General features: G+C 37.6%; 1 protein-coding gene across 1 annotated transcript in view; it reads left to right on the top strand.

Moving 5' to 3' along the window:
- The window catches only part of LOC101889167 (uncharacterized), a 189620-nt gene that overhangs the window by 9101 nt on the left and 153706 nt on the right, over positions 1-26813 (top strand). The window contains exons 2-3 of the mRNA XM_059122357.1: positions 201-611; positions 11993-12143. Of these exons, the coding sequence (XP_058978340.1) occupies positions 201-611; positions 11993-12143 (562 nt within the window). The remainder of the gene's footprint in view (positions 1-200; positions 612-11992; positions 12144-26813) is intronic.

Raw genomic sequence — 26813 nt, 5'->3', positions numbered from 1 at the left:
TCATAAAGAAAAATACCATAATTTTGTGTTGCAATGGAGAAAAAACAAATATAAAAAATGTATATAAACATTATTAAGGGTCCTCTGGGGAGCCAGAAAAGCGAAGAAATAATAAACATGCCGGTGATAACTTTAAAATTACACACACATTCATCCATTCATCCACTCATTCTTCCCCCACTTTGTTTGCTTCTTTGCAGCTCTTCCGGTGGCTTTTATACAATCAACGAATCGCACGAAACCAGTCGCTATCATCGAACCCATCGTACGGCCCGTGTTATGGCCAGTTCAGCACCGTTGGGTACAGTTTTAATGTATCCCAACAAGGCGGTCGGACATCACGATACAATGGCTAGCAATAATACAATAACAACGACAACAACAGCAGCAGCTAATGCTGGAGGTGTGGGTGTCGGTGGCGGCACAACAACGACTAGAACACCTTTAACCGAGACATCTGTAGGCCCGGGATCCGGTACAGTGGCTGTAACATCAACATCGGCGCCACAAGCACCGGATATTTCGTTGCGTCAACGAGCTGTGGCCAAATTGCGAATGTTCAATTTCCATTTGAATTGGGATCTTCAGATGACTCATTGCAAGCCCTGTGGGTAAGTAAAAACAAGGATGGAGAACAAAAAAAAAAAAAAAAAACACAAAAAGGATGGAAAACAAATATAAGAAATGAAATTGAAAAGGATTTTATTTATCAGAAAAAATTCTGTTGGCGTTGTTGTTGCTGTTGCTCATCTTAGTTTGTGGTGGTAGATAGTGAAAGAGTTTTTCTTTTACTTTCCTTTATTTCTTTTTACTTCCGTTTTCATGACCTACAGTGCGGGAGTAGGGTAAACAAGGTACAGGGAACTATTTGTAACAGTTTTTTCAAGAAAAAAATCGAACGACTTTAGTTCTTTAAAGGCTAACTATTTTCCAGAAGACATTAAAAGGACATACTCTTTCTATACAGTAGAGTACCATTAAAGTCCTTCAAAGACCCTTAATGAATCCTTAAATAAATAAAAGATCCTTAAAGATATCTCTGATCTATGTAGGGCCCTTAAAAGAACTTCTATTCTGGCCTTAATGAACTTCTGTTCTATTGAGGACCCCTGAAGGGACTTATGTTGTACAGAGAAACCTCCGTTGTCTTAAAGTCTCTTCTATTCTTTAAGGGTATCTTGAAGGTTTTCTACAGGACTATATGGCTTTTTATATCCACACCATAGTATGGAGAACATATTTAATTTGTCATATCGTTTGTTACACCTCGAAATATAAATCTATGATCTTCATAGAATTCTATGCCGATTTAGCGATGTCCGTCCGTCTATCTGTTCTGTCGGTCTGTCTGTCCCTCTGTGGAAATCACTCTAGTTTCCGAACGTAATTATGTAGGTTGATAACATTATACTCAGATATACGTTAGGTCGGCAGGACTTTTGGTATTGAAAATGGGCTATATAGGTCCATGTTTTGGTATAGCCCCCATATAACTGTACCTCCATATACTCGGAATTTTATTGCTTTTGTCACCCTTTTCTCCGGAAATGTTTCAAATTTGGAATTTGAAGTTCTTAATGATTTACAATCTGGAGGAACTTCTTAAGTGCCCCTAACAGAGAGAGAGAGAGAGAGAGAGAGAGAGAGAGATAGAGTCAGAGAGAGAGAGCCAAATGAGTCATAGAACTCCTCTGAGGAACCATTATTGTTTTCTATGCCGTCGGTGATGTTCTCTTGGAATCTGAATCATTGGACACCATTTGAGTCATTGTCGGGAGGCTGTCATTGGCGCCTTTCTAGGGGGCAATTGAAGCTCTTCAGGAGTTATTGATGCCTTCCAATCTTCTTTTTTGGCATCATTGATATTCCTGAGGAGTAAGGGAGTCATTACCGGTACTTTTTTGGGAGTCGTTCACGCCTTTCAAGTAACTGTGTACAATAGGTGTCCTTGATAAAAAATGGTTGATCCAAACTTTTAGAAAGCAACGTCATTGACATCCTTCAGGGAAGAGTAGTTGAGTCATTGTTGACCTCCATATATTACCGGTCTTTTTTTTGGAAAAGAGTGTCCTTTACCTAAAACCTTTTGATTCCAATCTTCAGAAAGTCAATAGCAATGTCATTGACATCCTTCAGCGGGTCATTGACACTCTCTCATGATTTATGGCAGCTTTATGCCATCTGCACTGCACGGAGCCATCTGGATCTTTTGGATAGTGATTAAATAACTTTTTTTATTCATTTTGAGGTGTTAAGAAGTCGTGACGTTTTTGAATCTTCTTAGGAGCTTTGGACGCGTCTTAATGGAGTCATGACACCTCATGAGAAGTCATTGGCATTCTTGAAAAGAAGTCATTGTCCACATTTTTGTGTCATTGTCGGGTTTCAGGAAGTCATTAAATCCCTTTACGATCTCTTGACTTGTTTAATAGAGCCATGATTCATGGCACCTTTTATGGAGTCATTGGCATCCTTGAAAAGAGTCATTGTCCAAATTTTTGAGTCATTGTCGGGGTTTAGGAAGTAATTTAATCTCTTTAGAAGCTCCAGGCGTGTTTAATGGAGTCATTGATACCTATTGAGAGCCTTGAAGACCCTTATCATTGATGATCCTTTGAGAGTTTTTTGTGTCATAATGGAGTTATTGACTTCCTTTGGAATACGTTCCAAGGAGTCGTCTAATCATAACTTCGGAAAAGGGTGTCCTCTTTAGGTCAGTAGGATATACTATCCAAATCCATAGGAAATCATTAACACCATCCGTAGAGTCATTGACACCTTCCTGGGAATCACTACACCATTTGATGGTTCACGAACCTTATTGAAATTGATGGACATTTCCTTGGAACTCATTGACTCCTCTTTCTGATTTACTTTACCTTGCAGAAAGTCAGTACAGCCCTTCAAGGGTTTTGAGGTTGTCTGAAAATCTACAGAGGGCCAATAAAAAAATCTACGAAGTTAGTGAAGTTCCTACATTTTTTGGGAATAAACGGCCTTCGTTTGCTCTTTTAGAGCATATTTGGTAAAGGACCTTTTAAAAGGCTCCTGGAAGAAATTACATTTTATATCCTCAACAGAAGAACAAATTTTAGGGGTCTCATGTGGATAGCAGAACTTTTAAAATAATGTCTATGAAACCCACAATTTTTGGAATCTCGGTTGATGTTCACTCACTTTGGCGCCCAGCGTGAAGTCAAAATTGCTTTTAGGTCGATTCTCAAATAAAGGACATTTTAAAGGGCTCTTGGAAAAAACTTTTTAAATATCCCCTACAGAAAAGAAGATCATTTTTTATGGCAATAAGCTTTCTCGAGGGCTTCCTTTGAATAGTAGACCTTTTAATGGCCACACAAACAAGATATCTGTGGACTTATGACCATCCATGGAAGAAATGCTTTTGGGGTTCTTATGTGTATAGCAGACCTTTTTACAAAATTTTTATGGAACCCACCGTTTTTGGAATCTCGGTCGCTCGGTAACCTTGGCCCACAATGTGAAGAAAAAAACAGAATATCATTTTTTATGGCGAAGTAAGCTTCCTCCAGGGATTTCATTGAATGGCCACCCAAACAAGATATCTGTGGACTTATGTTCCTCCATGTACGAAAATCTTTTGGGGGTCTTGTGTGGATAGCATAGCATTTTTGCATTTTTGGAGTCTCGTTCGGTCACCTTGGCGCCCAATGTGAAGAAAAAAATGGCTTTTAGTTCGTTTCTCAAATAAAGGACATTTTAAAGAGCTCTTGCAAAAAAAACCTTTTAAATATCCTCTACAGAAAAGAAGACCCTTTTTTATGGCAATAAGCTTTCTCCAGGGGTTCCATTGAATAGACGACCTCATGAAAAAGATAACCATGGACCTACGACCCCTAATGGAAGAATAGCTTTTGTGGGTCTTGTGTGGATAGCCTAATTTTTAACAGAATGTCTATGGAACCTAACATTTTTGGAATATTGATCGATGTTCATTCACTTTGGCGCCCAGTATGAAGTCAAAATTGTTTTTAGGTCGTTTCTCAAATAAAGGACCTTTTTAAGGACTATTGAAAATAAAACTTTTTTAATATCCTTTACAGAACAGAAGACCCTTTTTATGGCATTAAGCTTTCTCCAGGGATTCCATTGAATAAAGAACCTCATAAAAAAGATACCTATGGACCTATCACCCCTAATGGAAGAATAGCTTTTTAACAGAATTTCTATGGAACCCACAATTTTTGGAATCTCGGTCGATTTTCACTCACTTTTGCGCCCAGTGTGAAGTCAAAATTGTTCTTAGGTCGTTTTTCAAATAAAGGTTATTTTAAAGGGCTTTTGGAAAAAAAAACCTTTTAAACATCTGTAGAGAAGAAGTTCTTTTATGACAGTAAGCTTCCTCCAGGGCTTTCCACTTTGACGCCCAATGTGAAGAAAAAATTGTTTTTACGTCGATTCTCAAATAAATTTCAATGAAAAATAATCGAATATTCCTAAAATATGCACAAGTCACAGATGGCGCCCAACGATGGGCATAGGACATTTTTTTTGGAGAAAACGAAATAATTGACACCCAAAGCTGGTGCTGTGTAATGTTTGGCGCCCAAAATAGGGAACAGAAGATATGACTTCGGTGTAAAGCCATGCAAATATTTCTCGATTCATGCATAGCAAAATCAGGAGCAGAATATACTTGAGTACAGCTCCTTACCAGAATTGTACACCTGTTTGCTACTTGTCGCCCTAGGTATAATATGTTTTCCTAAGATATCTTCCAGAGCCTTAAAGAACCTTATGTTTCTAGAAGCCGGTTAAATGCCTTGGTATAGCCTTTCTTATTCGTTTCGAACTTTGTTCATTTTTCCTTTCAAAGAAAAATGGGTTCGCTATATAATGGCGTCGACTTTATCTGTCTCTGAGATAATAATGAAGGCAACATCGTTGTTGTTGTTGTTCCTGACGATGAGCAATGTTTGCTTGTCGTTCATTTTTTTTTTGTTTTCACTTCCTTTGGACCGTTGTGGTTTTTCCTGTTGATATTTACTCTTCATTGTTGTTGTTGTTGGCCATGTCGTTTTCATATTTATTTATATGCAACGGAAAGCTTTGGTTGTGTTTCCCCTGTGTGCGTATGTGTGTTTTTGCCTAGAAAAGTTATGGCCGGGAAAGCCAAGGTATTGGCTTAGACATCCTGGTCTCTGGCAATGGAGATTGGTTGTGGGTTTCTTAGTTGTTTTACCCTTTTCGTTTTCATTTTCAAGTGTTTTTTTTTTTTTGCTTTTGCCCACCAAGTGTCAAAGGTTGTGATGCCGTTCATTTTCTGTTGTTTTTTTTTTTCTCTCGGTTTGCTGCGTTGTCGTCATCTTCGTCATCGTCAGGTTAATGGGGTATTGTGTAAATATCCTTCGCACGTTTTCAAAACAAAAGGTGCATTCTGAAGAGCTGTTGTTTCGCTTTCACTGCTAACCAAGTAAATGAGGCCAAAGGACCCTAAAAAAAGGACTTCTTTGCGGCTCAGCTGATAGCTGTGCTCCACACAAATGCGCTTGCCAGTCACTCAGCCAGTTAGCCAAGAGTTTCAAGTGCTTTTGTGGCCTAAATACTGTTTTAAACTCAAGTGGCGGAGTAGAGTTTTTGTTTTCCTTGATGCAGATGCCATAGAAAATCTAAGGCTATGTGGAATTATTTGGTTTAAATAAAGCCACAATGTTGCCATTCATGGCAACAAATGACCAGGCCGCCAACCTGCCTGCCTGCCTGCCATTCATAAGTCAAGTGGTGTGTTTGTGGAAAATCTGAATAGAGCAGATTTTTTCCATAGCCAGTAAATGATACAATAACTTTAGCCAGCTGACTTGCTGTCTGTTATCTACCAAATATCAGCCCCTTAACCAAGAGATAGAATCTCCACTTCTGGTGTGGTAACTCAACTATTGCTGGCGCAGCTGTATTCATAGCTTTCATTTATTCTAGTTGAGGCGAGATCTCCTCTACTTTTTTATCTAAAATTTCTATAGGACACCTTAGTCTGGGCAACAAAATGTAGCGGAATGATGTTGAAGAAAACTGAATTTCAACAGCTATGCGTATCTCGGGGTATCCTTAACTCGGCTACGTGCCACCTGGCTTATCAGCAGCAGCAGAACCGGCAACATATGTGTTACGTTTTTTGTTCCACTTTCTATAAACACACACACGCCTTCACAGAAAAGCCACATCGTCTTTAAAAGTAAACATTTACCGCCCTCCCCCCAAACTCTGCCTCCAAATCACCATTTCTATAACTACGTGACTACATATCCCATTCGTAGTCATTTTCCTATATGTTCACTGGCATTCCAAACTAGTGGGCAGAGGTTGGGGGTGCTGTTTGTGTTTTTTTCCAAATTATGAAAAATAAAATAAAACTAATAGAAAATATTGCTGGCGTTGTTAAAACCATATGGGGCGGAGGGTCGACCAGTGTAAGCTAGGCAACCAAGTGAAACCAAACACTCCCCAAAAATCAACAAAACCCCAGCTAAAGAATTCTATAGGATCGGAATTGTTTTGTTATTAAATAAATATGGGTGTTTCCATGGTGTAAAAATTTACAGAGACATTTTAAAGGGTGATAAAGGAGCTAACTTCTTTAGAAACTTTCAGAAAAGGGTATCTCAAGGTCTGTTTCTGGATTAAGGCTCTAGAAATCTTCCAATGAAATATAGTGAATTTAAGTCAAGAGTCCCTCAAAATATACTCGAAATATCATCGCCCAAACCACCCTATATATCCTCGAATACTACCTCTAATTATTCTGTAACCTTAAAATAATTTTTGTCAAGCTATGGTCACAATCGGCAGCTTAAATAAGGCCTTAAGCTGCCGATTGTGACCATAGCTTGACAAAAATTATTTTAAGGTTACAGAATAATTAGAGGTAGTATTCGAGGATATCTAGGGTGGTTTGGGCGATGATATTTCAAGGATATTTTGAGGGGATCTTCTAAGTGTAATCGGGGATTTTGAAAAAAATATTGGTGGAAGAACGAGGCATCTTGTGTAATAATCTGTCACATTTCGAATGGCATCAAAATGGGGCCTACACCAGTGATTTTTTTGCCTAATTATTGCTTCAATTATTTGCTGTACGATAAATGGCGTATGTTCCCGTAATGCTCTTCTGAACGACGTCCTCTCAATTTGGCGCCCAAAAATTGTTTTTGGGTGGCTTTCAAAATAAATTCATTTGAAAAAAAAAAAACCGAAAATAATCAAAGATTCTCAAAACAAAAATAAAAAAATCCCAGTCACAGATGGCGCCCAACGAGGGACATACGATTTTTTATTTTTTTTTGAAAAAGCTAAGCTGTTGCTTCGCAAAAGAGAGCTGGGTATTTTTCGAGTTACAGATGGCGCCAAACGAGGGGCATAGAATATGTTTTTAAAAGGAAGCAAAACAATTGTAACCCAAATAATTAAAAAGCCGGGTCGAACTTTGAATACCCTCCACAATTTGGAACGAATTTGGCAATTCTCAAAAAGAATAAAATCCGTTAAAAATTCTGTTAAAATCTTCAAAATACCGAAGGCAGCTGCTATATTAGGGCCTATACGACGACATGAACCTGCATAGGTAACATTTGTCATAAGCCATTACAATATTCAAATGCGAAACCTAAAAAAAATCGGTAATAATGTATATAAAATCATCAAAATACCGAATATCGGAAGGTATCGTTATATGGGACTCTACGAAGTCTCCATTACGAACTTCAAATACCAAATTTGAAACAATTCCGGTGAATAATGTCGCTAAAGTCATTAAAATATCGTATATCGGGAGGTACAGTTATATGGGGGCTATACGAAGACGTGCACCTGCATAGACAATTTTCTGTCTTAGGCTGTAGCATTCATTACGAACATCAAATACCAAATTTGAAGCAATTCCGGTAAATAATGTCGCTAAAATCATCAAAATGCCGAATATCGGGAGGTACCATTATATGGGGGCTATACCAAAACGTGGACCTATATAGACCATTTTTAATACCAAAAGTCCTGTAGATATAATGTACATTTGGGTAGAATTTTATCAATCTACTTCAATTCGTTCAGAAGCTAGAGTGATTTCCACAGACGGATAGACGGATGGACATCGCTAAATCGACATAGAGTTTTATGCTGATCAAGAATATATATATTATATATTTGTGGGGTCTAAAATGTGTATTTCGAGGTGTTACAAATGGAATGACAAACTTAATATACCCTCCATACTATGGTGGAGAGTATAAAAATCCGAGTCACAAATGGCGTCCAACGAGGGACATACATTTTTTTTTTTGAAAGAGAGAGATTGCCTCCCCAAAGAGAGCTGGCCATTCTTGGAATCTCGGTCGATGTTCATTCACTTTGGCGCCCAATGTGAAGTCAGAATTGTTTTTAAGTCGATTCTCAAATAAAGGACATTTTAAAGCTCTCTTGGAAAAACCCCCTTTAAATGTCCTCTACAGAAAAGAAGATAGTTTCTTATGGCAGTAAGCTTTCTCCATGGCTTCAATAGAATAGGAGAGCCTTTAATGGCCTCATAAAAAAAATATACTTATGGACCTATGACCTCCAATGGAAGAAAAACTTTTGGGGGTCACGTGTGGATGGCAGACCCTTTAATAGTATTTCTATGGAACCCACAATTTTTGGAGATTGCCCCCAAAGAGAGCTGGGCATTTTTCGAGTTACAGATGGCACCAAACGAGGAGCAAGAAAACCCAAAAGCAACCCAAAAAAGATCCAAAGAGGAAACAGAATATGTCCTTTCTGTGTTAAGTCATGCAATTAAATTCATCGATTTATTTGATTACATCAGTTGGTAAGATCCTGACTTAGTTATGCCTGAACATTTTTGGGTATAACTCTCAGCCAGATTTCGGCACCTGTTCGCTACCCTAGGCATACCACTGATTTCCTTCCGAAAACCCTCTCAATCTTTTTGGCGTCCAATTTTGGAGTGTAAGAGATTTTCGCGAACATCTTTTAAATATCTAGGGGAACCATAAAAAATAGGTGACACTTACCCAACATCGATTTCCCTCTGGAAACTTCCCGCCATCTGTGACTCCCTATTTTTGGGTGGAGAATAATAATTTAAAATTTTCTACGACGGTCGGAAAAATTGTCGAAAGGGAAGATAATATCGAATACGAACGATTATCTTAATTTGGGAAAATGGCGCCCAACTATAGAAATTGTAAAATTATTGTGGCTCCCACTTTAAATAAGGGAAAGTAACTGATTATTTGCAGGCAGACATCCAGGGTCTGGGGGTGTATAATGAAATGCTTCCGACGTAATAAAAATACTGAAAAATTCTATCAGGACCAAGGGACAAAAATTGGAATTGAGCTGACCTAGTTTCCCAATATTTTCTGTTTAAAACCCTTCTCGACATTAGTGGCGCCCAATTGTTGGATAGAAAAAGATAAAAATTGTATTTATGGGGGCAAAGAAAAATAAACGTACAAAGTTGACCATAAAACACCAATGGATTGATTCCCTCTGGAACATTTTGCGACATCTGTGGCGCCCAATTGTTGTTTAGAGGATTTTTGACTTATTTTCCTCTGAAAGTGCTTCACGATAGTAGTGGCGCCCAAGTGTTGACAGGAAAAATAAATCATTTTATTTATTGCGACCAGTTTTTTGGGGTTTTTCTCTGTGGTGGTAAAATGCAGCATAACTAGAATCTCTAAAATAAATGAACATATTCTTCTTTGTATTCGTGGCGCCCAATTGTTGTTTAGAGAAATTTAAATGAGTGATGAGTAAATGAGGGATGCTGAAACTATTCTTGGCAGCAGTGGCGCCCAACTGTTGAATATAGAAAATTAATAACTGCATTTTTGGGGACCAGGGTACTAGTAACCTTAAAGAGGGTTTCATCTAACACACTTCTTGATGCCTGTGCGGCCAATTGTTTGCTAGAGCAAATAACTTGATTTGTACGAGTACTAAGACGTAAGTGGCGCCCAATTGTTTGTTAGAGAAAATTAATTTTTATTTTCTACGGACATTTTTTAAGGAATATGGGGGACTTATCCGAAAGTAAAGAAGTCCATGTGGGTTTATTTTTATCTCTAGTTTGAGGATAGGTTTTTATTACCAAGATTGAATTTTAAGAGCAAGAGAGAGTACTAAGACTAAAGTGGCGCCCAATTGTTTGTTAGAGAAGATTAATTTATATTTTCTACGAACATCTTTCAAAGGAATAAGGGGAGACTTATCTCAAAGAGAAGAAGTATATTCGAATCTATTCTTATCTCTATTATGAGGATAGTTTTTATATTGCCTAGATCGAATTTAAAGAGCAAATGTACCTCTTAGAGGTAATGTCTTGTAATTTTACGCAAGACAACAATGTAATGTCTATGTCTATCGATGCCGAATTGGAGTTCAAGCCTCCTAGGGTCCCTTTAAGGTAAATTCAATAATTGACAACGATGTAATGTCTGTGAGCGAGGTCGTGAGGATTCCGATTTAAACTTTAAAACCTATGAGTATCTTCATGGGAATTAAAAAAACAAAAATAGTTGACCATTGTAGTTCCGCTTTGCTCTCAGTAGCATTGTTAGAAATGCTACGATTAATTGCAGTATCCTCCTCGAAATAAATGGCGCCCAATCACTGGAATTTCAATTTATTAGAAGTATTTAAATGTTACTTTACCAAGGACATTTTAGGCCTGTCTCTGAAAGACATCTGTGACATATTTCGACTAGGAGCTAAAACTTTTTAATGCAGGGAGCCTCCATGATGTAAAAATATAGGCTGAACTTAAGAAATACTGGAATAGGCATTTTTTGAATTTCCCGGATTTTAATTCCAAAACCCTTGCAGAATAGTTCCGCTATGGAATCTCCCATTCCCGAGTATGTCTCTGAAAGACATCTGTGACCCATTTCGGCTAGGAGCTAAAACTTTTTAATGTAGGGAGCCTCCAACAGATAAAATATAGGCTGAACTTAAGAAATACTGGATTTCCATAGGCCCTTCCAGAATTTCCTTGATTTTAATTCCAAAACCCTTGCAGAATATTTCTGCTATGGAATCTCCCATTCCCGAGATTCAAGTAGTAAGTGCCAACCACATGTTTCTCACACTTCCGCACACTCACACTCACACGTGTAGCGTTATTGGTGCAAGTGTGAAATAAAAAAGGGTGTGCAAGCATGTCGACGGAAACGAACGTGCGTCGCACTCTTTATTTTTTCGTAGCAAACCATAGATTCAACACAAATTAAGGAGCTGGAAAAATAAGGTTTGTAGGTGGGAAAAATTCAACATTAATGAAGCTTTTTCTCACTTTTCTCGTTTTGTTGTAGTTGTTGTGTTTTTTGCTAGTTCGGTTTTTTCGGTTGAAAAGAGTTGAGCAGGCAATGGCAGTTTTTTTGTGTGTTTGGTTGATGATGCTACCACTGCTGTTGAGGGGAAGGCAAGCTGGGGTAGCAGGTCCTTTGAGAATAAGGATAAATGCTGTGACACATGAATGAATGAATGTTTGTGCCTCTCTGGCTTTGCTTTTGGGTGGGCATAGTGTCTGAATAAATAGTTAAGGCGGGCAGCCGAGCTGTTTGTTTGCATAGCTTACATGTCTGACTGGCTTATAGTTTTGGCTGGTTGGCTGGATGGGTTGGTTGCCTGGTGGGCTTTTGAATCACCGGAAGTAACACATATGAGAATATATTTCACACAAAAAAGAAAACTACTACCAGTTGATGCTGTTTGGCCTACACGCAAAGCAGGAGGCTTAGAATGAAAATACCTGGCCTCTGACAAAACACACAATTACATTACTTTATTATTTCCAGTTCATTTTTTGTGCAAATAAAGATTTCCGATTTAATTAGAGAGCAAACCGGCCACATAGTTGGCTGGAAATTATACGCAGGACTTTGTGATCCTGTAATTGGAATGCTTCGAAATGTATCCTGATTTTGGTTTTTCTTTCTTTCTTTTTTCCGCATTTTTGCAGCAGCGGCAGCGGTGGCAATATTATAACCCGCCGCCTATGCCGCAATCGTCGCCGCGAGGACAACGAATTATATCGTTCGAATAGCTTTAAGTTTGAACGCTTCGAGCGCAAGGAATATTTGGAAGAGCTGGCGGATACCCTACAAAAGCAGGTAAGTGAAAGCATGCCAAGATAATTGGGGAGAAGGGAAACAAAGAAAAAGTATTCAACAATTGTTCGAAGTGGGACAAGAACTAATTTAGCAAAAAAAGGAAACTTTGTTACAGTGGCGAGCAAAAGTGGGAGAATTTTAATGTTTTTTTTTGGTCAAAAGAAGTGTTTTAAAAAGGTCTCATGAAAACCACCTGAAGGAGGAGGAAAAACTTCGTAGAGGTCCTCTATAGAAGATAACCACCCATAGAGGCCTTTTATGGGAGGCATTTTCGTGAGTGATTTTATAGGGGGCCTCTGAAAGGGTTTCTATAGAATAGAAGGCCTCAGGGAGGTCTTCTATACCATAGAAGGCCTCTAACAGATCTTCTTTACCATAGAAGGCCTCTGAGAGGAGGAGAAGGCTTCGTAGAGGTCCTCTATAGAAGATAAGAACCCATATAGGCTTTTAATGGGAGGCATTTTCGTGAGGTATTCCATAGGAGGCCTCTGAAAGGGTTTCTATAGAATATAAGGCCTCTGAGAGATCTTCTATACCATAGAAGGCCTCTGATAGGTATTTTATACCATAGAAGGCCTCTGGGAGGTCTTCTATACCACAGAAGGCCTCTGAAATGGTTTCTATAGAATAGAAGGCCTCTGAGAGGTCTTCTATACCATAGAAGGCCTCTAAGAAATCGTCTATACCAGAGAAGGCCTCTAAGAGGTCTTCTATAGAATAGAAGGCCTCAGGGAGGTCTTCTATAAAATAGAAGCCCTCAGGGAGGTCTTCTATAAAATAGAGGCCCTCAGGGAGGTCTTCTATAAAATAGAAGGCCTCAGGGTGGTATTCTATAGAGTAGAAGGCCTCTGAGAGGTCTTCTATAGAGTAGGAGGCCTCAGAGTGGTCTTCTATAAAATAGAAGGCTTCAGAGTGGTCTTCTATAGAATAGAAGGCTTCAGAGAGTTATTTTATATACAAGGCCTCTGAGAGATCTTCTATAGATTTAATGGCCTCAGGGAGGTCTTCTATTGAATAGAAAGCTTCCGAGAGGTCTTCTATAGAGTAGAATTCCTCAGACAGGTCTTCTATAGAATAGAAGGCCTCAGAGAGGTCTTCTATAGAATTAAAGGCCTCAGGGAGGTCTTCTATAGAAAAGAAGACCTCCGAGAGTTCTTCTTTAGAATAGAAGTCTTCAGAGAGGTCTGTTATAGAATAGAAGGCCTCTTAGAGGTCTTCTATAGAACATAAGGCCTCAAAGAGGTTGTCGATAGAATAGAAGGCCCCTGAGAGATTGTCGATAGAATAGAAGGCCTCTGAGAGGGCCTTTATTAAATAGAGGGACTCTATAGAAAAGAGGTCCTCAGAGAGGTCTTCTGTAGAAACAAGGCCCTTGAGAGGTCTTCTGTAGAAAACAAGACCATTGAGAATTCTTCTAAAAAATATTAGACCTCCGAGAGGTCTCTGAGAGGCTTCAGAGAGGTCTTCTATGGAATGGAAAGCCTCTGAGATGTCTTCTATAGTCTTCCTTCTAAGAAAAATTCTATAAAATAGTTGGCCTCCAAGAGGAGAACTTATGCAGAGTAGAGGGTCTCATGAATAGAAGCTTCCGGGAAGTCTTCCATGGAAAATTTCTTTTCAAGTGATTCTACAAATTTATTATCCCACTTCCATCCTCCACTGTATGAAAGAAATTAGAAACGCTTTTGTTGTTCTCCGACTTCGCCTGGAGCGTCTTCCTTGTCCCATTTCAAAAAAAAAAATGCTCAAACAAAAAAAGTTTTCAATTCTCTCCCTCTGCTCCAAAACGGAAATCATCCTAAGGCGTTACAACAAAACACAATCAAACACACACACACACACCGACACATCCCCATTGAAAGAAAGTAGCGCACACCGAACCAATGCCGGAGAAAGTATAAAAATGTAACAATTGTTGGTGTTATTGTCGCGATTTGTTTACAAAAGAGAGAGAGAGAGCAAAGAAAGCGCCGGGGATGAACGAATGAATGAAAATTGGCTTACAGACATTACATGTTTAGTGTTTGCTGTTGTTGTTGTTATCAGCCGTTATTGTTGTGCTATTTTTTTTTGTGGCTGTTGGTAGAGGGATGGAAGGACTGGGAACTGGGAAGAGAACGGAAGTGATAGTGTTGCCATATTTAAGGATTTGTATTAAAACGGGAAAGGGGAAAATCAAAAATAAAAAATAATTTTCTCATAAATCAACGCTTGGAGGAATGGATACCTTAATACTACGCCTTAAACAAAAAGGACTTTAGAAAAATTCTGAATTCTGAAAAAGTTTGAAGGATGGTTTAATAGAAAGCTCCTAAAAGTCTTAGTTTGGGGACTGTGGATATTCTCCAAAATGTTCTTAGGAACTGAAGTTCCTTTACAAAAGTGTTCTCAAACATTTTATTCAAATTATTCTTAAAAATTCTTCGTTTGAACACTTGGGGTCCTTGAAATTATTGTTCAAAACCGGCGTTTGAAGCTCTAGAATTCTTAAAATAAATTCTTAAAAAAACAGTTGAAGTACTGCGGGTCCTGGAATATGTTTTATTTAAAACCCCATGTTTATGCAACTATAGCCGTTTAAAGAGATATCCTTTAAAAAAACAAGAGTTTAAAGGACTTCGAGTACATGAAAAATATTCCTAAAACAAATCAAAGTTTGGACGACTCCTAGTCCATGAAAACATTTTCTTATAAACCATACCTTGAAGGACCTGGAGTCCTTGGAAATATATCCTTAAAATTTAGGGGTTTTAATGGACTTGAAGTTCTTGAAAAATATTCTTCAGGATTGAGTTCTAATCCTTAAGAAAATTTTGGGCGACGTTGAATCCTTAAAAAAATATTCTTAACAATCAATGTTTGAAGGAACTGAAATCCAATCAAATCAAAGTTGCAAGGACCTGGAGTCCTTGAAAAAATATTCTTAAAAACAAAGACATTGAAAGGACCATAATGAAAAACATCTCCTTAAGAAATTTAAGCTTAGAGAATGCAGATTCTTGGGAAAATATCGGACCCCTAGGGGGAAAATATTTCTCCAAAAAATTTGTATTTGAAGAACGTTGAAGTCTCCTAAAAATATTCGCAAGACCAAAAAACAAAAAAAAAAAAAAAAAAAAAAAAAAAATCTTGAAAATTCAATGTTTGAAGGACCTGGATTTATTTAAAAAATATTTTAAAGAAATCAACGTTTGAGTAACCTAATGGGCTCGACAAAACATTCAAAGAAATCCTAAAGGATAGGTGGTTCTTAGGATCACCGATGAAAAAAAAAAATATATATATATTCCCCCGGGAACCCTAGGGGGAATCCCACGGGGCCCCTAGGGGAATCCCCCTGGACCCCTAGGGGGAATCCCCCGGAACCCCTAGGGGAATCCCCCGGAACCCCTAGGGGAATCCCCCGGAACCCCTAGGGGAATCCCCCGGAACCCCTAGGGGAATCCCCCGGGACCCCTAGGGGGAATCCCCCGGGACCCCTAGGGGGAATCCCTCGGGACCCCTAGGGGGAATCCCCCGGGACCCCTAGGGGGAATCTATTGGGAATCTATCCGGCCTCTGTGGGGAATTCCTCCGGCCACTATGGGGAATCTCTCCAGCCTCTGGGAATATCTCCGTCCTCTATGCCGAATCCCTTTGGTCCCTATGGGGAATATATTCGTCCTCTATGGAGAACTACTCCGCCCACTATGGGGAATCCCTCCAGCCTCTATGGCGAATTCCTCCGGCCGCTATAGGCAATCCCTCCGGCCTCTATAAAATATCTCTCCGGATTCTGGGGAATATCTCCGTCCTCTATGCGGAATCCCTTTGGCCTTTATTGGGAATCTCTTCTGCCTCTATGGAGAATACCTCTGGTCTCTAAAGCCAATCCCTCCGGCCTCTATGAACAATCCCTCCGGTCTCTATAATGAATCTCTCCGGCCTCTGGAGAATATCTCCGGCCTATATGCGGAACCCCTTTGGCACCTATGGGAGATCCCTTCGGCCTCTATGGAGAATTCCTCCGTCCTCTATAGGCAATCCCTCCGATCTCTATGAGGAATCTCTCGGGTCTCTATGGGGGATGCTCTATAGTGAAACCCGCCGGCCTCCACATGGAATCCTTCCGGCCTTCATATTAAATTCCTCTGGCCTCTATGGGTAATCCCTTGAACATCAGTTAGCCATTTTTTTTTAATCCTAGGACCCTTTAGTCCGAGAATATGTATTTTAATCATCGAAAGACAGATTTTGAACAAAAAAAAAAAAAAATAAATAAAAAATAAATAAATAAAAAATTAATTCAAGATATCTTTTTAATTCCACGAGCCTTATTATCAAAGAAATATTATTCAAAACTCAACAAATTCAATCCAACAAATTAAATAATTTTAAAAAATCCCCTAGCCTTGTTCCAGGAAAACATTCTTTAAAAGCTCCAAAAAAATAGTTTCTCTAGAAGAGTCCCAGAATTTTTCAAAAATCCTGAAGAAAGAACATTTTATAAAGTATTTTAAGATTAATGGGGTTAGTATTAGATGTTTTTCTAATACTCCAGCTCAAAAATATTTAAACAAATTTTAATTTTGGTAATTTTTTAATATCCTCCTCTCAAAGAATTTTTTTTGGTATTTCTTGATAATTATGTGGGATTTTAATATTGAGAACATGTGGCATCATTATCTATTTACGAAGTATATAAGCTTTTCGAACAAAGCTTTTTTGTTTATGCACACACACATGATAAACAATAGATGGCGCTGCTTAGGAGATTAATCTCATTACAAAGGCATTGCCAGCATTAAATTTCCAAATAAAATTAATTCAAAATTACAATAAATTATGGAATCAAATTATTTCTTAATACGGAAGGAGGTAGGGAAGGGAACCCATTTGTTCCACATTTATAAAAAAAACATTAATTGGTAATTTGATATCGATTAAATGGGACCACGTCTTGCATACAAAATAGGAAAGACATGGGTCAGAGGCGAGCGATTGAAAGAAACCCCAGCTGCTGCACCTTAATTGCCAATTAAGTGATTAAGAGCCTTGATAAATTATTCGGTTACAGGCCATAAAAAGTGGAAACTTAAAACTTTATTCTCCTTCTTCTTCTGGCGTCATAATCAATAAACTTCGATGGCCAACAGGTTTTTTCACAAACAATTAATAATGGATCATTGGCCAAATGGATGGATGACTGAACATTTAATGGCGGGAAGGATAAGTAAACACCTGGACGGAAGTCTAATCGTTGGGGAAGGAATAAAATTGCATATCTATTTACGCACATTTGCTTTGAAAACAAGAAATTCAAACAAATGTTGAACATCTTGTGATTACAAAAAGCGGGAACAGGTGTGTGTGTGCTTTTGCCATTACCCAATGTGTGGGTGAAGATATCTAATATTATCCTGGATAGTGGTGGTGATGGTGGTTTCTGTTTGCTTTTCCCAGACAAACTGTTATTGCTTTTTCTTGGTCGTGTGCATTGTGAAATTCTTGCTGGAGTGGAGTTTAGACCCCCTCTACCTCACAAATCAATAACAAATTTTAATTGAAAACTTTTCGTCTTCAACTCTGCAGCGCTCCACTGGCCATTGGCTGCAAATCCTAGACATAATTATTCTCATCTATCTTTGTAATGTTTTTTTTTTTTTTCAATATTGGAGCTTAGATTTGATGATGATTTTTTGTATTTTAACCTCAGACGGCAAAGTTTGCCAAAGGTAATCGAATTTGGATGAATTATGACAAGAGGTGGGAAGGGACAGATGCTGGAAAGAAGTTTTTTAACGGATAAATTCAATAAGAGATTAGAATTTTTTTGAGTTAGAATGCCATATGGTCTTAAATAAATAACTGGGAAATTAGTTATTAAAGAGCAAATGATAATAAAAAGTCCTAAAGAATAAAGAAATATTCTTGCATTTTAAAAAAGTGGGCCAAAGAGCGGAGGTTATACGGCTACGAGGCAAGAAATGTTTCCCTCTCTTGATATTAACAAAAATATAGGATTATCAAGCCTAAAATAGTCTAAACTAATATTGAGGAAATTCTGGCGCCCAACGTGGGGTCATCTGAGAAATAGAAATAAACCCACATAAAGATGTGATAAGATGTTCCTTAAATTACTTCGGTATAATCAGGAAGCTTATGATTGCTTAACTACAATTTGGACCTTAGTGGCACCCAATGAGGGGATGCCTCAAAAAAAGATATAAATAAATAAAGAAAATAAAAAATAAAATAAATAAATAAAAGAAATTAATACGATTACGATTATCCTAAAATAATAAATAAATAAAATTAATAAATAAATAAATAAATAAATAAAAAGAATTAAAAAAAAGTAAAATAAATAATAAATAAATTAAAAATTGAAATCGACTAGCAATTTTGATGAAGATAAAATACCTACACCCATCACATTAAAACTCTCTTTACCAAAGTTAAAGGTTAATTGGCGCCCAACGTAGGGTGAACTGAAGAAGAACCAACGAATATTTGAATGTAGCATTTAGAGGTCTCGCATCTCTTAAATGGCGCCCAATCTAATCTGCGGCCTTTTTTTAAGTGAAAAGTGAAAGCCCAGCTTGGTGACTCCAAACAATGGCCGTAGGTGGCGCCCAATTTAAATCCATTCAGTATAATCAATCAACTTGCGGTTCCCTTACCTAAAATCAAGGGTTTGGGTTAGAAAAAAGCAATTAGAATTGATAACTAAATAAATTGAAAGCTAAGTGGCGCCCGACGTCGAGATATCTGTTAAATTGGATGGGATAATCTGAGTTATTGCACCTAAGTTGTGGCACCTAATTCAATCTATGTCTGTTTTAGGGAGAAATGAAGATAAAAAAGTCGCAATGGCGCCCAATTCGAAGTACCTTCATTTAAATCAACCCACTTACGATTCTTCAAAATAAAGAAATATTGTGGAACAAACACAAACATTGGCTTTAAAAAAATTCACCATACCAAAATGAAGTTAAATTGGCGCCCGACGTGGGTATATCTGTAAACAGATAAGAAGACTATTTGGAACTCTGTTTAGTTCTTGTACCTCGGATATGGCGTTCAAATCATTCTGTGTTTGTTTTAGTGAAAAATGCAGCTTAACCTAGTGTTGTCAAATAGAAGTCGTAAGTGGCGCCCAATTTAAATACCTTCATCATAATAACCTAAATTACGATACTAAAACTAGGGATTACACGAAAAAAAGTTCCACTACGTTCGATGCTAAATAAACACAAACCTTCGGCACATGAAAATTTAGTAAAACACAATTGAAGGTGTGGTGGCGCCCGACGTGGGGTTATCTGAAAATAGTACAGAAGAGTAATTTTATGATATAAACAGAGGTATTGAAGCACTGATATTGCTACCTATTCAATCTATGTTTCTTTTAGTGAAAAGTGATGGCTAACTCAGTGTTTCCAAATAAGTCGCAAGTGGCGCCCAATTTAGGTAACCAATTATGTAATCCAATTAAGTAACAAAAACCAAGGGAGTACAAGAAAAAAGTTTCACTTCGTGCGATGCGGAAACAATACACAAATATCCAGCATTTTAAAATTTAATAGGCTAAAAGTGAAGGTGTTGTGGCGCCCGACGTGGGGTTATGAGACAACCTAATCATTGATATTTTTTAAGTAAAAGTTAACGTCCAAAATAACATCCCTTTATCAAGGTCTATTGGACGGCGCCCAATTGAAGTGGAAATAATTCCCAAAATCGTTTCCCAAAATATTAAATCTCTCAATTCATATCAGAGGTCAGTGGCGCCCAATATTAAAATCAGACTTTCAGAATAAATCTGGCGCCCAACATACGAAAGGAATCATAGCAGGCCTTGAGAATTAAAATGGCGCCCAACATGAGAACAAATATTGTGTGCAACGTCAAAGCAGCGATGTTCAATCTATTAATTCAACATAGGGGTCAGTGGCGCCCAATATTAAAAACAAATTTTCAGAATAAAAATGGCGCCCAACATACGTACGCAAACGCAATAATTTTTACTTTTTTTTGTAAATTTTATTGAATGAAAGAAAAAAATGTTGGAAATAGCATCAAATTTTAGAATACGTTTGGATTTGTTCGAATTGATCACCTTTGGCAGGAGTTATGGCCTTCAAACGGCCAATGAAAGTCACACGTTGCCCGAATGTTGCTCTACGGTATTTTGGCTCATTCCTGGAGAAGCGCTTGCTTGAGGTGATCGACACTTTGGTATTTTTTAGTGTCAACCTTGCTTTCCAAAATTCTCCAGACACAATAGTCCAACGGATTGGTATCCGGAGATTTTGGTGCACATTTTCAGCTGACCTCTTTTGCAAGTAAACACGATCATTTTGTTTGTTTACAAACTGCTGGACAACGAATGTTTTCTCATCGGAGAACGGAGAAAATCAAATTCAGCAGTTCACCTATTTCGGCCAAGCGAAGCAACTCTTTAGTCTCTTTTGAGTCTATTTTCTTTCTGTTGCGGTGTAAGTTCTTGCACTTTTTTGGAATTTCAATGGCTTTACCCCCAGCTCATTTTACAATATTTGCCGAATGGAATATTGCGATATGTTCAAATCACGAGCCGTTTTTCGTCCACTGCGATGCGGGTTTCGATCAAGTCGCTTCTTTACTTTTCGAACCATTTCTGCTAACGTTGATGATACAATAAATGTATGTAATCCCTTGTTAAAAAGTGCTTTCTCTTCTCTTGTGGGATGAGAACTTTGCCATTTCCACCATTTTTTTTTTTTGAAGTGGCGCCCAACGTTAATTGTACTCCCTTATAAATTTGGACATGGAACTTCCTCATATTTTGCAGGATGATAATTCTTTCATTTCCCCAAAGTCATCACCTAAAATAAATAGATCTTCAAAATAAAAGTGGCGCCCAACGTTGACAATACAATAAATAAATGTAGCCTCTTATTAATGCAGAAAAAGTGCATTCCCATCTGATGAGGGATTCGAATTCTGCTATTTCCACTAATTTTACAAAAGTGGCGACCAACATGGAATTTATTTACTGAATGTACTTCCTTGAAAAATTTTGGAAAATATGATTTCTTATCTCTTGTTGGGCAAGAATACCGTCATTTCATCTAAGTTTTATCATCTAAAATGAAAAAACTTTTGAAGGAAGAAAAGTGGCGCCCAACGTTGACAATAAAATATAAATGTAGTCCCTGATTAGTACAGAAAAAGTGCTCTCTCATAAGCTGTGAATTTAAAATTTTGCCATTTCCATCAAAATTTATTAGAGTGGCTCCCAACGTTGGCATCATATTTTGCGGGATTAAAATTCTGTCATTTCCTCAAAGTGGCGCCCAAAAAGTGCCCACATGATCAATTTGGAAAATGTGATTTCTCATCTTTTGTGGGACAAGAATTCTGTCATTTCCTTCATTGTTAACTAATTCTAATACCTATAATGAGTAGGCTTTCAGAAAAAAATGGCGCCCAAAAAGTGCCTAGGTGATAAATTTGGAAAATGTTGTTTCTCATCTTTTGCGGGACAAGAATTCGGTCATTTCCTTCATTGTTACTAATTCCAAGACCTAAAATAAAATTATTAGACCTTCGAAATAAAAGTGGCGCCCAAAAAGTGCATCGATGATAAATTTGGAAAATGTGATTTTTCATCTTTTGCGGGACAAGAATTCTGTCATTTCCTTCAATGTTAACTAATTCCATGACCTAAAATAAGTAGGCCTTCAGAATAAAAGTGGCGCCCAACGTTGACAATAATGTAATCCCTTTTTTCAATACGGAAAAAGTGTTTTTTCTATATCTGCTGTGGGATAAAAATTCTGCCATTTTATTAAAGTGGCGCCCAACGTGGAATTTATTTACTGAATGTACTTCCTTGCAAAACTTTGGAAAATGTGTTTTCTCATGTTTTGCGGGACAATAATTCTCTCATTTTCCTTAATTTTTAACTTATTTCATCACCTCAAATCAGTAGACCTTCAGAATGAGAGTGGCGCCCAACGTTGATATATATATTTTTTTTTATAAATGTAATTTGTGGTAAATAAAGACAATATGTCTCCTTGCTTTTTGCTTTCCTTTCCACTAATTTATATCTGATTTTATCACCTAAAATTGCTGAGAATTTTGCCAAGTGCATTAAATTTATTAAAGTGGCGCCCAACGTTTGTATATATGTATTTCCTAATATATTTGGACAGTTCTTCTTACCTTTTGCTGGATAAGAACTGCATTATTTCCTTAAATGTTAACTAATTCCATCACCGAAGATGAATAGACACTCAGAGTAAGAGTGGCGCCCAAGGTTGATATGTTCTTAATAAATGTAATTTCTGATAAATATAGACAATGTACCTCCTCATCTTTTGCGGAATGAGAATTCTCTCACTAATATACATCTGATTTCATCACCTAAAATCGATAGGATTCTAGAATAAAAGTGGCGCCCAATGTTGACATTTATTTAATAAGTGTAGACCCTTAAAAATCCTGCACAATATGTCTTCTCATCTTAGGTGCGATGAGAATTCTTTCATTTCCACTAAAAATAAAAGTGGCGCCCAATGTTGACATTTATTTAATAAATGACAATGACAATATTCCTTCTCATCTGAGGTGGATGAGAATTCCTTCATTTCCAATAAAAATAAAAGTGGCGCCCAACGTTGACTTTTATTTGATAAATTTATTTCCAAATAGATTTAGGCAATATTCTTTCCCATCTCCTGCGGTAAGAGAATTGGGCCAATCTCTTTAATTTAAAATCAATTCCCTCATCTAAAATTGATGGTTTGATGGCTATAAAAGAAGAAATTCCATTCCAAAACCCCAATAATTAAAAATATTGAATATTCTTGGGCACCATCCGAACCAAGCCAAATCAAATGTTACAAATCATCAATCTTCGAATCAAATGAAATATTTTCTGACAGATTTTTATGACATTTTAATGGAGAGAACGGTGGAAAAACAATAAAAATTTCAATGCTGGGGAATTCCATTGGCCAGGTCTGGAGAAAAAGTGATGGGATTTCCCAAAAAAAAGAAGAAGAACTTAAAAACAAGATATCAGAATGAAATTGCTTGGCATCATCATTATCATCAGTGTTATGTTGCCGTTTGGTTTTGCGGGGTGAGTGGAAGAACTTCAACTTCTATGTTACGCGGCATCAAATGACAGCCATGGAACATTTATCATTGCCTGGCGGTGGAGAGACAACGGTTTTTGGCTGTATCTGGAGTTAAGTTTTTTGTTTTTCAGTTTTTTTTCTGGTTTCTGTTGATGAAGATTCATTTTTAACGCCGGTAGCCTATCACCTTCAATTAGTTTCAAACTTGAGCCACTTTAGGTGATTGACTGAAGTTTCTGAGTCACCTACTCCATTAGCTGGCAGTTGCTACTTAGCTCCACCGCCATTGCTGAAGTGCTGTAGCGGTTGTTATGAGAATGTTGATGTGGTTGTTGTTGTTAAGTTTTGTGATTGGATTACCTGTCATTTGGGTTGATTTTTTCCATAATCTTGTCAGATTACCAGGGGTTGCAGAAAGAGAACATGGGCATTTATTATTGGGCGAGAAGGAGGAGAGAAGGAAAAGGACCTGGAGTTGTTAAATTCCTGTGGCCACCGCCATGCATTTTGCAAAAGGCTTGCGTGTTTGTTCGGGGAAAAGGAGTTTCGTTTCTTCAATTCCAGCTATGCAGCTAGCTGTCAAGTTCCAATGGAGGTGGTGGTGGTGCTGGTGTGGATGGTAGGAGTTGTGTTTCCTTTTCTTGTTGTTTTCCTCGCTTTCCTTCCTAACGAGTGATCCCTTGACAGCTTCACTTGTTGTTAGATTTATGGTCTTGGTCTTGCAGTTGTGGCAGTTCCATGTTCTGTCTTAATAAAGCTTAAGTGTTTTTCTGACTGCCTTTGCTCAGCTGTTCCTGTTGTTTTACATGGAATTTTATCTTTTGACGCCAAAGGCAATGAAAAGACGTGTAAATGTCGTTCACCAAACCATGGAGTTAAGGAGGAACGACTGAAGAATCCTTTAAGCACCCATCCATGGTATTGTTCCTAATTATCTTTGATAACCAAAAAATAATGTAAAAAAGTGGTGGAACAAACACCTTAACATAGCTGCGAAATAAAATTAATTTCAATCTCGTTTTATTCTTCCACTCAAAGTTCTCTTTTAAAGGTGCTGTTTTGTCTAAGGCATAAATAAAACTCATTTGGCAGAAGTGTAACAATTTAATCCGGCTGCATTATTTACATGGCATTAATTTCCTTTCCCCCCTTTACTCCGCGCATAATTTCGAGCTAATCTTTATGGCCGCCTAACATTATGTAGCTTATTTAGCTGTTTTTAGCGGCATTGGCGGGGTGGAGAGGAGGTTAATTATTACTCATTTCCCTGTCTGGCTGATTAAATCAGAAACATTGCCATCCATGATTATTGTTCTGCAAATTAAATTTGACGTTTTCAGTTTATTAATATACATTCTATGGCAAATCCTGTCTGAATTAACAGTTAGTTAGACTTTTGTAAATGTCAGCGGCAAGGGAAGTCATAAAAGCCAAGAGGACATTTTAAATAAGCAAAGAAAGGCAAATGCTGAGGAAGTATTCAACGAACAATTATTTTTAGGAAAATACTGAATAAAGCATTAATCAGAAGAAAAATGGGGTCTTAAGAGTGCCGCTCGATTTTGGAATAACAGAAAATTTACCTCAAAATAAGGAAAAACTGACATCTATAAAGTGGCGCCCAACGTGGGGAACAAAGTATAATACCAGAAACAATAAACATGTGAAAGCGTTTGAATTTTTCAAGTGGCATACAATTTTTGGATAACCAAAAATGACGAAAAATAAGCAAACAAGTCTCCCAAGTGGCGCCCAACGTGGGGACAAAATTATAAGGGTAATAACAGAGGCAATAAAAATGTGATAGCGTTTGAATCTCTCAAGTGGCCTCAAATGTTTGAGAAACCAAAAATAAAACTAAATAAAATAAAATTAGCATTCATGCCTCCAAAGTGGCGCCCAACGTGGGCATCCAATAAAAATTGTGAATAAAAGTGGCCCCAAACTGGTGACGATTGTTTATAAAAATATTCTCGGTGCCCGGACCCAACAATATTTCGTTAAATCATGTTTTAGCCATATATGAAAGAAGCCAGACCAACCGTTATAATAAAAAATGGCGCCCAACGTGGGGACCAAATTATAAAGATAATAAGAGAAGCAATAAAAGATGTGATAGAGCTTGAATCTTCCAAATAAATAACTGACAAAAAATAACTAAAAATAAGAAAACAAGTCTCCAATGTGGCGCCCAATGTGGGGACCTTATAGATATTATGAATAAAAGTGGAAACAAATGGTGACGATTGCTTAATAAAAAATACTCCCGGTGCCCAAATCCCAACAATATTTCGTTAAATAATGTTTTGAGCCATACATGAAAGAAGCCAGATCCACCGTGGTAATAAAAATGGCGCCCAACACGTTAAAAACATCAGAGCTTAGAGAGAGAGAGAGAGAGAGAGTAATTTAATTGCCGCTGGCTCCTATATCTCGCCACTATATTTTTAGCTGAGACACAAAACTTGTTATGACCGGAATTCAAATTTATGAAACTATGCATTACTACCCTTTTTCAGATCCGCATCTATTTTCGTGAATGCGCAAAGACACATCAGTAAACTGCACACTAATTTAAAAAGAAGTGATTTTTTATACCCTCAGCCATATGGCTAGAGAGGGTACATATATATCATTTGATACGGTTAAAACGTGCCTCATCGAAATAACGGTTTTAGACCAAATCCGTTTCAGGACATTTGGAGTCGATCTAGTGATGTCCGTCCGTCCGTCTCTCTCTCTCTCTCTGTCTGGCAGGTGCTCACGATAACTCTCGAAGGGAGTATCCGATTTGATTCAAATTTGCTACATCGTAATATTTTTATCAAACTTAACTCGACTTCGGAGATGGAAAATATCGATCTACTCCTTTTGGCACCTCCCCCACAAATGGGCGAACTTTTTAAAGAAAATATTTTACTGCACAAAAAGAGAAAGGCTAATCCGATTTTGCTCCATCTTCGCAAATCCTAATATTTGCATCAGTGCTAGGTCAGGCGCGAAAATGGACAATATCGGTCCACTCCATTAAGTACAATTTTGAAAATTTTTAAAATTTTGAATAATTATAATAATTTTCAATATCTCATAAACATCCGATTCTATTCAGACATCTTGGCACATCTCAATATTTCCATAAACACAAGATCGGTTATAAGATAGTAGAGATCCGACCAGTCCTTCTGGTACCTCCCCCACAAATGCTCTAAATTTTGAATAACCAAAACGAGCATAAAATCCGATATAAACATCCGGTTCTTTTCTAATTTCACACATCTCATTATTTCCACTAACACAAGACGATGGGATCTATCAGAGCACTGCTTTAGGTACCTCCCTATTTTTTGTATTTTGATGATTTTAGCGACATTATGCACCGGAATTGTTTCAAATTTGGTATTTGAAGTTCGTAATGGATACTACAGCCTATGACAGAAAATTGTCCGTGCAGGTCCGCGGCTTCGTATTGCCCCCATATAACGGTACCTCCCGATATTCGGTATTTCGATGATTTTAGCGACATTATTTACCGGAATTGATTCAAATTTGGTATTAGAAG

The sequence above is a fragment of the Musca domestica genome, unplaced genomic scaffold (genome assembly GCF_030504385.1).
Source record: "Musca domestica strain aabys unplaced genomic scaffold, Musca_domestica.polishedcontigs.V.1.1 20, whole genome shotgun sequence".
Taxonomy (NCBI): Eukaryota; Metazoa; Arthropoda; class Insecta; order Diptera; family Muscidae; genus Musca; species Musca domestica.
This window is presented reverse-complemented; position numbering and strand designations above follow the sequence as displayed.